Source organism: Nicotiana tomentosiformis, chromosome 9 (assembly GCF_000390325.3).
Source record: "Nicotiana tomentosiformis chromosome 9, ASM39032v3, whole genome shotgun sequence".
Classification (NCBI taxonomy): domain Eukaryota; kingdom Viridiplantae; phylum Streptophyta; class Magnoliopsida; order Solanales; family Solanaceae; genus Nicotiana; species Nicotiana tomentosiformis.
In genome coordinates, this window is record NC_090820.1 from 43,517,479 (window position 1) to 43,531,170 (window position 13,692).

The 13,692-nt window shown below is 42.9% G+C and overlaps 1 protein-coding gene across 1 annotated transcript; it reads left to right on the forward strand.

Annotated features, from left to right (window-relative positions):
* The first annotated feature begins 930 nt into the window (after positions 1 to 930).
* LOC138898689 (uncharacterized) lies at positions 931 to 3,233 on the forward strand. The gene is made up of 2 exons (XM_070184772.1): positions 931 to 1,040; positions 2,783 to 3,233. The coding sequence occupies exons 1-2, from the start codon at positions 931 to 933 to the stop codon at positions 3,231 to 3,233; spliced, it is 561 nt and encodes a 186-aa protein (XP_070040873.1).
* The last annotated feature ends 10,459 nt before the right edge of the window (positions 3,234 to 13,692 follow it).

The following is a 13,692-nucleotide window of genomic DNA, read 5'->3' on the forward strand; positions in this document are numbered from 1 at the left end:
GTGATGTAACTTGACACAAATTTAGAGAATTTATCAATATTGAATTTGACGATAAAAGAAATAAATTCAAACCGAACGAATCGGATAGCCTTGGCCCTCGAGTTCGATCACCCTTGAACCAAGAGGAGTTTATACTGATGTAAGAACATGGTAACAAGATAATGAAAGCAAGAAAAAGATAGTATATTGCTTTATGTTGCGTAAAATGATGATCCTTTACAAATGACCAGACCCCCTTTATATAGTAGGGGGTCCTACTCTTGATACAGTTCTAAATGAAGTAAGAAATCTTATGATTGGCTAATTAATTGGCATATCCTTGATACATGCCGAGATTTTCGCCCTAATCTACGCTCGATCGCGGATATTTCATTTTTCAGTTATCCGACTGAACAAGTTTTCCTCGATCTCGCCTGATCTCGATTTTTTTCGGTCCTGAGGTCTCGAGCTTGGCGATATAACTTCACACCTTTGTTCGATATGTCTCGAGGTCGGACCTTAATCTATCATATTCTAGTCTCGATTAGTCAAGCAAGGGGCGACCCCGATTTTATCCGTATACAGATAGTCCCCTCATTTCCCGGAGAGGGAATGGCGAGAAACGATATGAATTTTTGAATCCCGTCTCGATGGGTCAAGACGTAAGCGACGAGCCCGACTATGATGTAAATGACAAATGGATATCGAAACATCCCGTCGGTTCAGTTATCAAGGCATTAAATGCATGTCAATCGATGGTCGACCACTACCAGTTCTGAACCTTCGCCAGCAAGCTATAAGTATCCCAATTTTTCTTCACTCAAACTTTACGCTCAAAGATCTTCCTATTCTCGTTTTTTCCTTTAAAAATCCCTTTGTTTTGCAACTCTTGCACCCAAATTTCTTGAACTTTCATCAAACCGCATACCATCTTAATTCTCCTGTTTTTCAATGGCGAAAACTTCTAAAACCATATCGCAAAAGGAGGCCGCTTCTTCATCACGACCCGCCGGCGGCGAGGCTGCAACAGAGCCTCACTCTGAGGACTTCGTTCCGACAGGGTGCCCTACTGTTACCGATTTTAAGGTTGAAAAGACCTTCTCGGTACCGGGCCGTTGTGATCCGGTCTCGAGATACATATGCTCAATCACCGAGGATCTCCTCACCAAGGTTAAAGGGGTCTACAATTGGGTCAATAAGCATGTGGGAATCGATCACTACCCACGTGGAGGGTTTTTTAAGTGTTTACATTTATCCATTCACGTTGGGTCCCTTAGACCCTATCATCATTGCCTTTTGCAAGAGGTATGATGTGACTCTCGGCCAGATCCACCCCTCATTCTGGAGAATAGTGATTCTCCTTCGAATTTTTGTAAGCCAAATTGAGGGATATCCATTTACCCTCGACCATCTTATGCGCCTCTACAGTCCCCGACTCTATCGAGGGGGGCTGATCAAGCTTGCTTACTGGGCCAGTAAGGCTCTGTTCTTGAGCATAGACAAAGCTTGGGACCGAGGTTGGATGGGCCGATTTATTTGAGTAAAGACTTCAGACCTGATCCCTGCTGAAGACATGTCATTTCCCGAGAAATGGAACATGAAACGTAAGTAGTGTTTCGCTTTGAAGGTTCGATCTCGTTGTTTTTCTTCTTATCTCTTTCTTCATTGATGTTTTTGGTGTCGCAACTGTGCCCCGGATGCCGGGAGCAATTCCTGAACTTAAGGAATGGGTAGAGGGCCTTGTGTCACAGAGGCCGTATTCCGAGCGGGCTTGGATGGAATTATCGAAAGGTCAATGGGAGGCCCGTAATCATGGTAAGAGCTTTTCCCTGATACATCTGATATCATATCTTTTTATCATCACTCTGTGATTTGTTATGTTTTTATTTCGCAGGATTACCAAAGGACGTCGAGATGAAGCCTTCATCAGCTGATGATGATATACACGACAATCCACCTGCTCCGAAATAGTCAAAGAGAAGGGGAAAAGAAAAACGTTGATTCCCTCCGACTCCGAAAAGAAGAGACCGGGGAAGCAGCTGGCGCATAAGCCCAAAAAAGCTGGGGCCCGAGAACTCTCATCGGACTCACTTAATCGATTGAGGGATGAGTCCGATGAAGAAGAAGAAGATTCTGAGTTGGTGGCCCGAGTAAGATGCGGCTCCGAGATGCCTCGAGCCATTGAGGTCGTAGTAGAGACAATGATTGAAGTCCCCGAGAGGGTCGAGACCGATTTTTCCCGAGCCAGTGAGGTCGAAAAAGAAAATATGATCGGTATGTCCCGATCAGAAGATAACGTACCCAAAGAGGTGCATGGGGTGATTGACATTTCTGGGTCGCCCTCGTTTACAAATTCTCTGATTAATGAGGCTCAGGCGTTGAGCATCCGATCCTTTCCATAACCTTTTTGGTGGCCTCAACTCTACAGCTTCGGAAGGTGCTACCGGTTTGGGTGACTTACCGATGCGAAATAAGATATTGTCATCGGGCTCTACTGGATCTTCATCGAGCCCAAACCTGGTGGATCAATTCCCTACTCCAAGTGTTAACCCCAATCGTAGGCGGTTGATAACGTTTTCTGTCCCAGAGGATGCTCGAGTCTTCTCTCACCCCGTGGGGGTTGCTAGCTACTTCAGATGCTTGGTGACTAAGGAAGACCAGGCCGTGATGAATGCGGTGGAGGTGCCTTGCCTATTTAACGAGGCCCAACATGCCTTGAATCGGGTAAGTTCGAGGGTCACTTTATTATTCATTTTGAACTTGAAGTTGTAAATAATTCTAACATCTTTGTTCGTGATTGCAGGCTTCGGTATTGCAGATCCGATCCGATCCTGCAGGTCCGGCAAAGGCTCGAACAGATCGGGCATCTCAAGACACAGATAGATGCAATAAAAGCCGAGGAAGAAGAATTCAAGAAGAATATGGATATTTTATCCTCGAAAAAGGAAACCGTCCAGGAACAACTAGAATTGGTCGAGACCCAACTCCAAGCTGCAAAAGAGAAAACCTCGGTGCAAGTCAAGAAAATCGAGGATCTTCAATATCAGCTGGACTTAGCTATTTCTGATAAGGAAAACTTGGCCAATGAATTCGAAGTGGTCAGATCTGAGATAGTTGTGGCCAACACCAAAGCCGATGCTAAAGTAGCCCAATTCAATATCGATGCCGAGGCTATCCAGGCGAAGGCCAAGAGCATGGTGGATCATGCAAAATGGCAAGCTCGAAGGGAAGCCCTCGAGGAAGTTCATGCTTAGGGCTTCGATATTCTAGCCAAGATCGAGAATGCCAAAGCAGGGGAAGCCAGGGCCCAGAAGTTGACCTTTCCCGAGTAAGATTCCGAGAGCTTAAGCGAGTCTGAAGACGGGGAAGATCCCGAGGGTGGAGATGCTGCCTCCGATGAAGACTAGGCCACTTAGGCCTTTATATTTTTGCTTTCTTTTGCATCTTTTTGAGGCCATTTTGGTCATTGTAAATTTTTGTATTAGGCCATTCTGGCCTTTGTAAAAAAGAATTATCGTACAAATATAAGGCTTTCTTCCCCTTTCGGCTTTCAAATTTTTTCTTTGCTTTATTACTGGTATTCACAAAGGTCGGAATGCCTTAGCATAAAATAACTTAGGTTGTGTAAGTTTGGACAAACCCTTCCTTTACATTATTTTGTTTTGAGGCATCTCGGGGGTTCATTATTACCGGGAACTTTCTCCAGGAGTAAGTAACTCAAATTATAGTTTGACGAGGGTAGCCTTTAGAACCGGTTGTGAAAATATTTCTTTTTCGAAGACCTAGTTTTTGTTACGAATATCGTACGTCTTCGAGCCGTGTTAATTTGGCCGTAGCATTTTAGTTCGGGAGCTGCCCATTGGGCTTGTTTTTCCCGAATTATCTTGGGCCTTACCCGAGATAACACTTCCTGAGTGGGGTTGTCGTGGCCTTTAGAAATTGGGGAGTTGCCTAATAGGTCTTTTTCCCCTGAGGCCAGTGACTTGGGCTGTTTGAGTCGGATGACAATCCCCGAGTGAGGAAGTGCTCGTTCGCATTCCGGTTATGTATTGCCCTTGGGCTCATTATTTTTGTAAGTACGAAGCTCTTTAAGGGATGTAAAGAGGAAAAATTTTAAAACATAAGATGATTGCAAGGAAAGTACTTTTCTTTATTCTCAATCAAAACATTCATTCATGCGTACATGTTTTCTACCAGGGCTCGAGCAATCTATGTGGGCATGGTTTGTTTTGGCCGTTTGACTCTTACAATAAATTCTATCTATCGAGACCCTTCCTTTATGAAGTAGTTTCCTCGCTAGAGTTGATATTCGAAGATAATGCATATCCAAGGGTACTCCCCCCCCCAGTATTCGAGGTTGATTGCAAAGGAACCTCGAATATTGTTGAATTGATCTTCAGTGTCGATTCATAATCGGGCTTGATTCTAAGTTAGCACGATTCATTGTTGCCTCATTAAAAACCTCGCTGAAAAGTCTATTTGGGATAAAACCGGTCCAAGGGAAAAAGAGTACAACACATACTTTCAGACCTAAAGATTTCGTGCTGTTCACCGAAAAATCCATTATCGTTTCTCGTTGACCACCTGCAAGTGTTAGTCTAAAAAAAAAAATGCAATGGGGTCGTACCTTAGTAGTAATACCATTTCAGGTGAGATATATTCCAATTGCTCAGTAGTTGTTCTACATTCATCGTTCCGAGCTTATAGGACCCTTTTCTAGTGATCTCGAGAATCCGGTACGGTCCTTCCCAATTCGGATCCAATTTTTCTTTGTTTAGATTTCGGGTGTTGAGGGTGACTTTCCTTAGCACTAAGTCCCCAACATTAAAATATCGAAGATTGGCTCTTCGATTGTAGTATCTCTCAATCCGTTGTTTTTGGACGTCCAATCTGACGAGGGCGGCTTCACGCCTTTCATCTAATAGATCCAGGCTCGTATTCATGGCCTCATCATTTGATTACTTTGTTGTATATCGAAACCTGATGCTAGGATTTTCGACTTCAACCGGTATTAGAGCTTCGGCGCCATAAACCAATGAGAATGGGGTAGCCCCGGTACTGGATTTCGAGGTTGTGCGGTATGCCCAAAGAACTTCGGGCAGAATTTCCTTCCATTTTCCTTTGGTATTGGTTAGCCTCTTCTTAATATTTTGGATGACGGTTTTGTTGGTCGATTCGGCTTTCCCGTTCCCTCTAGGATGATAAGGTGTTGATAGGATTCTTTTGAGCTTATGATCTTCAAGAAATATGGTTACTTTGCTGCCGATGAACTGTTTCCCGTTGTTACACACAATTTCGAATGGCATCCCGAACCGGCATATGGTGTGGTCCCAAATGAAGTCGATGACTTCCTTATCCCTCACCTTCTCGAAAGCCTTGAATCAACTCACTTAGAAAAATAGACAGTCATAAATAAAATAAATTGAGCTTTCCCTGGTGCCCATGGAAGAGGGCCAACAATGTCCATTCCCTACTTTATGAATGGCCATGGTGATAAGACTGAATGGAGTAGTTCCCCGGGTTAGTGAATCATCGGTGCATGTATTTGGCATTTGTCGTATTTTCGAACAAACACTTTCGCATTTTTTTCCATGTCGATCCAGTAATAGCCGGCTCTGATTACCTTTTGAACCAATGATTCGGCACCGGAATGATTTCTGCAAATGCCCTCGTGAACTTCCCTCAGAACATACTCAGTATCTCCCGGTCCCAGACATATCGCTGGTGGACCATCGAACGTTCTTCTGAACAAGGTTCTATCTTCGGACAAGGTGAATCGTTCAGCCTTCATGCGCAGGGCCCTTGATTCTTTTGGATATGAGGGAAGTTTCCAAGTCTTCAAATACTCTATGTATTTATTTCTCCAATCCCATGTCAAGCTTGTGGAGTTTATCTCATCGTGGCCTTCTTCGACTTCTGCCCTCACGAGTTGCACGGCGGCCCTCGAATTAAGCTCGTTGTCCTTGACCGATGACCTTAAGTTTGCGAGGGCATCGGCTTCACTATTTTGATCTCGAGGCACGTATTGCAAAGTCAATTCTTTAAATCGATGCAAAGTTACTTGTAACATATCTAGGTATCTTTTCATTCGTTCTTCCCTCACTTCGAAGGTTCCATTAACCTGATTAACCACAAGGAGGGAGTCGCACTTGGCTTCGATCGCCTCTGCTCCCAAGATTTGTCTAGTTCGAGACCTGCAATCATGGTCTCATATTCAGCCTCGTTATTAGTCAATTTCATAGTTCTAATAGATTGTCTAGCCACATTGCCTGTGGGCAGTTTTAGTATGATGCCAAGTCCGGACCCCTTTGTGTTCGATGCACCGTCTGTAAAGAGGGTCCGGACTTTTGAGGACGTATCCTAGTTCACTAACAACTCTCTTTCGACCTCGGGTAGGGTCGGTGTGAAGTCAGCCACGAAGTTTGCCAAAATTTGAGACTTAATGGTTGTTCTAGGTCATTATTCAATATAATACATGCTGATTTCTACGGCCCATTTGGCCAACCGTCCCGAATGCTCGGGTTTGTGCATAATATTTTGCAATGGATAAGTTGTTACAAACATATGGTGTGACATTGAAAGTATGATTTTAGTTTCCTAGAGGCGCTTATCAAAGTGAGCGCCAATTTTTCTTAGTGTGGATATTTAGTTTCGGCCTCGCCCAAGGTCCGACTAACATAATAAATCAGAAATTGCATACCTTGTTCTTCACGGACTAGGACTCCACTTACCACTATCTTCGATACTGCCAAATATAAGTACAACTGTTCGTTTGCCCTCGGCGTGTGAAGCAGCGGTGGGCTTGATAAGTATCTTTTAAGCTCTTCCAAGGCCCGTTGGCATTCCGGAGTCCATGTGAAGTTATTTTTCTTTTTCAGCAACGAGAAAAATCGATGGCTCTTATCTGAGGACCTCGGGATGAATCACCCTAGGGCGGCTATGCGCCCGGTTAACCTTTGTACGGCCTTTACATTGTCTACTACCGTGATGTCCTCGATAGATTTAATCTTGTCGGGGTTGATCTCGATTCCTCGGTTGGATACCATGAATCCGAGAAATTTGCCTGACCCGACCCCGAATGCGCATTTTTCCGGGTTCAACTTCATATTGTATTTCCTCAATATACTGAAGGTTTCCTGCAAACGCTTCAAATGGTCCTTTGCTCGCAGGGACTTAACTAACATATCATCAATGTAAACTTCCATACATTTCTCTATTTGTTCTTCAAACATCCGGTTTACTAGGCGTTGATAAGTGGCACCTGAATTTTTTTTAATCCAAATGGCATTACGTTATAATAGTAGGTACATATTTAGTGATGAACGAGGTCTTTTCCTGATCATCCGGGTTCATTTATATTTGGTTGTACCCGGAATATGCATCGAGAAAACTAAGGGTCTCGTGGTCAGCTGTCGCATCGATCATGCGATCGATATTAGGCAAAGGAAAAAAATACGGGCATGCTTTATTTAAATCTTTGTAATCTACACACATCCTAAGTTTGTTCCCTTTCTTAGGGACTATTACTATGTTTGCTAAGCATTCGGGGTATTTTACTTCCGGATATACCCTATTTTAAGAAGATTGGTTACCTCGTCGTTGATGAAGGCATGCTTGATCTTAGATTGGGGTATCTTTTTCTACTTCAACGGATGGAACTTCGGGTCCAGGCTTAGTTTGTGAGTGGTGATCTCCGGTGGAATCCCTGTCATATCGAGATGGGATCAAGCAAAATAATTCATATTAGCAATAAGAAATTGAATGAGTCTTTTTCTGAGCTCGGGGGTTAATCCCGTGTCCAAGTATACCTTTCGGTCGGATAGATGATTGACCAGTATGGCTTTCTCCAGCTCTTCGATCATCGATTTAGTAGCATCAGAATCATCGGGAGTTATAAAGGATCGAGGAACCCCGTAATCGTCGTCTTCGTCAAACCCTTGCTTGTCCGATTGTGTCGGGGATGGCATCGATGATTGCTATTTGGATTCCTGTTTTGCTTTCATACCTGATTCCTTTGTCGATGAGAGCGTTGATATCGGAATTACTTCATCGACGTCAAACTTCTCCTTTGCGGCATTTTGCTCCCCGTAAACCGTCTTTATCCCTTCTGGTGTTAGAAATTTTAATACCTGGTGAAGGGTTGAGGACCGGATCCATGGCCTACCGAATAGGGAATTGTACCTCATGTCCCCTTCGATCACATAAAACTTGGTCTCATGGGTGATACCGGCAATGTTATTTCTCCCTTAGTAGTTTCGCAAGCCATGTTGAATCCATTTAGCACTCGGGCCGCAGGCACGGTTTGATTCTGTAGGCCGAGTTGTTCTACGACCCTCGATCGAATGATGTTGGCCGAACTACCTAGATCAATCAACACACGTTTAACTCGAGTTTTATTCATGAGTACAAAAATTACCAGCGCATCATATGGGACTACATGATCCCTTCTGCGTCCTTGTCATTGAAAGATAAAGTTCCTTCTGGTATGTAATCTTGAGTCCATTTTTCCCTTGTGATTGATACTTTGGTGCGTTTATCATCGGACCTTGAGGAACATCAACCCCTCCGATGATCATATGAATGACGTGTTGGAGCTTGTCTTGTTCATTCTGTTTATTGGAATCCCTGTTTCTCAAATGATTCTTAGCTTGGTTGCTCAAAAATTCTCGAAGATGGCCGTTGTTGAATAATCTGGCTATTTCTTCTCGTAATTGTCGACAATCCTCCATTCTGTGGCCATGTGTGCCATGATATTTGCATATTTGGTTGGAATACCTTTGTGTTGGATCGGTTTGTAAAGGTCGAAGGATCCCCAGGTTGATCGTCTTCGACTCTTATCTTCCATTGATACCGATTATGTACATCGGCCCAGGTAACTACCAGATATTCTATCAAGTTCTGCTTCAACTGTTGTGAAGCCACTGAGCTTTGTGCGTTGATTCCTTGAGTAAAAGCTTGAACGGCCCAATCATCGGCAACCGGTGGCAGGTCCATTCGTTCCATTTGGAATCGAGACACAAACTCTCTGAGCATCTCGTTATCTTTCTGTCATACCTTGAAAAGGTCCGACTTCCTAGTCTCGACTTTGATGGCTCCCGCGTGTGCCTTTACAAAAGAATCTGCAAGCATAGCAAAAGAATCGATAGAGTTAGGTGGTAAATTATGGTACCATATTATAGCTCCCTTTGACAGGGTCTCCCCGAATTTCTTTAGTAACACGGATTCAATCTAGTCATCCTCTAGATCATTCCCTTTAATTGCATATATGTAAGAGGTGATATGCTCGTTTGGGTCAGTCGTCCCATTGTACTTAGGAATCTCAGGCATGCAAAATTTTTTGGGGATCGACTTCGGAGCCGCACTCGGAGGAAAGGGTTTTTGTACGAACTTCCTGGAATCCAGGCCCTTCAATATTGGAGGTGTTCCTGGGATTTGGTCTACCCTGGAATTGTAAGTTTCCACCTTTTTGTCGTTAGCCTCGATCTTCTTCTCCCCTGATTCTATCCGTTTTGTCAGCTCCTCAAGCATCTTTATAACTTCGAGCTAGTCCCTGACTCATGTTCGTTTGACTTTTTTATGAACGATTCATCCCTACGGGTGACTTCCCGGGGAGGATTGGACTCAGCCCTGCTTGGTGCACAACTTTGGTTCTCTAACTGAGCTATCATCGTCTGTTGAGCCCGCAACATTTCGAAGATCATTCTAGGTTGATCCCGTCTCCTTCAACATTTTGTGTGTTCCGAGTTGCCGATCAGGCTCCAGCACGAACGCTATTTTTGGGATTGGTAGGCAAATTTGTATCGATAGCCAAATGCGAATTAGCGTCGATCGGATCTGCGATCGGAATTCCAGCAGGAGGTATCTCGTTACCGGGCACTATGTTATTATTTTCACCTTGGTGACCGGACTCATTGTCAATATGCAGAGGTGCTGATTGAAAGTTTGACATTTTTGTATTTTAGCCTTGAATCAAATACACTTTTAAGAACAAGTAAAAATAGTGTGTGTTATGGGAATTTGTATCAAATAACCACTATTATCCTTAGCCCCACAGTGGGCGCCAAACTGTTCACCCAAAAAACGGATAACAATTGAATTTATATGTGGTTTTAAGGATAGGTAATGTAACTTGACACAAATTTAGAGAATTTATAAATATTGAATTTGACGATAAAGAAATAAATTCAAACCGAATGAATCGAATAGCCTTGGATCTCGAGTTCGATCACCCTTGAACCAAGAGGAGTTTCTACTGATGTAAGAACATGGTACAAGATAATGAAAGCCAGAAAAAGATAGTATATTGCGTAAAATGATGATCCTTTACAAATGGTCAGACCCTCTTTGTATAGTAGGGCGGTCCTACTCTTGATACAGGTCTAAATGAAGTAAGAAATCTTATGATTGGATAATTAATTAGCCAATCCTTGATACATGCCGAGATTTTCACTGTGATCTATGCTCGATCATGGATATTTCATTTTTCAGTTATCCGACTCAACAAGTTTTTCTCGATATCGCCTGATCTCGATTTTGTTCGATCCTGAGGTCTCGAGCTTGACGATATAACTTCACACATTAGTTCGATATTTCTCGAGGTCAGACCTTAATCTATCATATTCCAGTCTCGATTAGTCAAGTAAGGGGCGACCCCGATTTTATCCGTATACAAATCATAAATAGATCACTCTTAGATAAGGAAAAGGTAGGATAAGAAATGTTGCATAATCGTCAAATGAGAACACTTAATTACTGGTGTGGTTGTGACTGTATAACTGAATGACCCACTAAATTATAGTCTAAACCCTAATTTAACTTGATACAGAAAAGAAAAGCGTGAAAAATTATATATAGTAATATGTGTACTTATATAAGAGCAATTAGGATTTAACAACAATTACTAAAATTACTGTATTCACCTAATGAGCCTTAAGACTCTTTATTGGTGGACTCTATTTTCTATTTACCCGTACACCGGTACAATTGAATTTGTAACAAGATTTATAGACAAGTGAATCAATTTGACCCAATGAATATTAGATAAGTAAAAAACAAAGAGTTATGAAATGAAATTAAATTAAAGGAAAAACTAGCATGGTTGTGAGCTTAATCTTTTCGGTAGCAAAAGTACGAGAAATAATACATTGTCTTCGGGATTCATCCAGTACCGGTCACATACTTGCATTCGGTGCCACTTATTTGCTGACTCACGTTCGACTTGTCCTCAGTTCCACGTGTCATCCCTTCATTCGTCCAATTGTCGCTATCCAATTTTATCGTATACATATAACCCCCTACTTTTTGGTGACAATACTTTAATGTCATCAGAAAGTAGAGAAAATCACTTTCTTTAGCGGCCAAGTTTCTAAATAGTTTCTGATATTTGAAAGGACGCACGTCTCTCCACATTTAATGACCCGAACAAGTGTTACCCCACGATTTGGCAAATAGTTTTGCCAATTCTCTAGGTAATCATGGCCACAATATTTTACCGCCTATATCTTCTCCACTACTCCTCATTTTATTCTTTACCTTTTACAACTTCTTATTCTTCTTCTTTGAATCTCCTTAGAGCTCTTATGCAATATTCATCTTTCTCAGTAATGTTTTTTCTTCATAAACATGTCTTCAAACACTGCCATCCCCGGAAACTCCTGCCTTCTCTTTGGTGGGGCCCCAAAGAAGAGCAGAACTAAAGAGGTTGATGGCGAGTCTGAACCTCCAGCCGTAAACACCATCATACCACTTCACTTTAGCACGACATCTGATCTTCAAGAACACAGACCACTTCTAAATTCTAAAAGTGATAGGTTCTGGCTTGTTCATAGATACCCTTCTTCCATTAGGCCTCCTAGCATCCCAATTGTGAAGGAGGAATGTAATTGGGAAAATATGGAGATCCTCACTCCCGTTGCGATAGATCAAGCTACCTACTCCAGGACGGGGTTTATGTATGTTTATACATACCCCTTCACTTTGGGTCCTTTTACCTTGGGAGCGGGTGAAGGAATTGACCCAATAACCTTAGAGTTTTGCCACTGATACCAAGTTTGCTTGGCATAATTAGGTCCATCCATATGGCGTAGGGTGGCCTGTCTCCGCCAATTATGCGCTGAGATCGGGGAAACCCTAACTCTCACGCACATAATGAACCTCTACTCCCCAAAGGTTTTTCGTGGGGGCGTTCTAAACCTTAGCAAGTGAGGTCATCATGCACTCCTTACCAGCATTGATGAAGACAACGACTGTGGATAGATAGAGCGGTTTGTTGTTATTGCTACCAGGGACATCAGCCCGACCACAACGCCAGCTTTTCCTGAATCATGGAATCTTTTCCGTAAGTCTTCAGGTATCATTCCTTTTCCACTTAAAAAGAAAAACTTTCTTTTTTGCTGATTTTTTATCTCCTTCATTTCGAGCTACCCATTGAGAACCACCACGGGTTCAAGGTCTGGCCCACTGGCAGAAAATTCAGAATATTACTACTCCGAAATCCCGATGGTGGAAAAAAATGGCTCCCAAATATGGGTGGAAAATCAAGAATTATGGTAATCAAAAATTCTTCTTTCTTTCAATCTCAATAACTTAGGAATATTCTATTAACAACCTTTTTGCTCCACACAAGACTTCCAAAGGGTTCCATCGTGTGCCCCGACATCGAGGCTCTCAATGACCCAAAAAAGGCCGAACAGGTATTGCAGAATGCCCTTAACGGAGTAGGGCTTGTATATCTACTCGTACCCCCGGTGAGGTACCTCCTCCCGGAGTCCCCAGTCCAAAAATAAGAAACCAAAGAGGAAGCGTACCTCCTCGACTGGGACTCTGAAGAAGAGAGTGAAAGAAATACCAATCGAGTTGGCCACAATGGTCCTCGATGATAATAAAAGGCTAATGATGGAGAGGCCTCCCTTCAAAGAAGGAAAAGATCTTCATCGGTTTAACTAGATGCTCAGCTGGGAGAGTTCCAAAATACGATGCCAGAAGAAGTTCAGGCACTCTGGGGGAAAATAGGTTTGGTTGAAAATGCCGATTCCCGCTTTCCGATCCATGTCGATGTCTCCGGTTAGAGGAGTTCGCCCCCCGACCTTCCTCTTCCACCAACTTCTGAGCCAGCAACAACTGCCACTCTTTCTACACGAGTTGTTTCTTCTCTATCCGCATCTGCTGCTCCTTCTCCACCGACACCAGCTACTTCTTCTCCACCGGTACCGGCCAAACCGGTAGGAAGTGCCTATTCTCCACGGTCTCCCGACCACGTGAACTTGGCAAATACTTATTCGGCACCCTCTCAAGACCCTCATGGAAAGAAAAGTTCCATTCTTTCGGCTTCGAATGAATGTCATATTCTTTCCAAATCGGTGGAGCTTGACAATTACCTGAAGCTGCTGGCCTCAGCAAAGGATTGGAGAAAAATGGACTCTCTTTCTGTGGAGTGCCTTATAAACAATAGCATTCATTGTTCGGCACATGTAGCGATCTAATTTTCTTCTATATCCTTTTAATTTATACTTCATATTTATAATCTTATTATTGACCTTTTCGCAAGCCAACCTTCTTGTTTCTGAGGGCCTGCAAAAGCTGATTTTGGATAAGCAACAACTTATTTTGGAATGAGGTTAGCTCTTGGTAGAATGGAATCAACTTGCCAAGCGTCTCCCGGTACTGGAAGCAAAACTTGCTTGGGTGGATGATCTTGATGGAGCAAGTTAATAA

Bases quoted from the DNA above. Each gene is read 5' to 3' on its own strand.
- LOC138898689 (XM_070184772.1), top strand. From the start codon at position 931: ATGGCGAAAACTTCTAAAACCATATCGCAAAAGGAGGCCGCTTCTTCA. The intron at 1,041-2,782 runs GTGCCCTACTGT...TCGTGATTGCAG, and splicing joins GAGGACTTCGTTCCGACAGG to GCTTCGGTATTGCAGATCCG.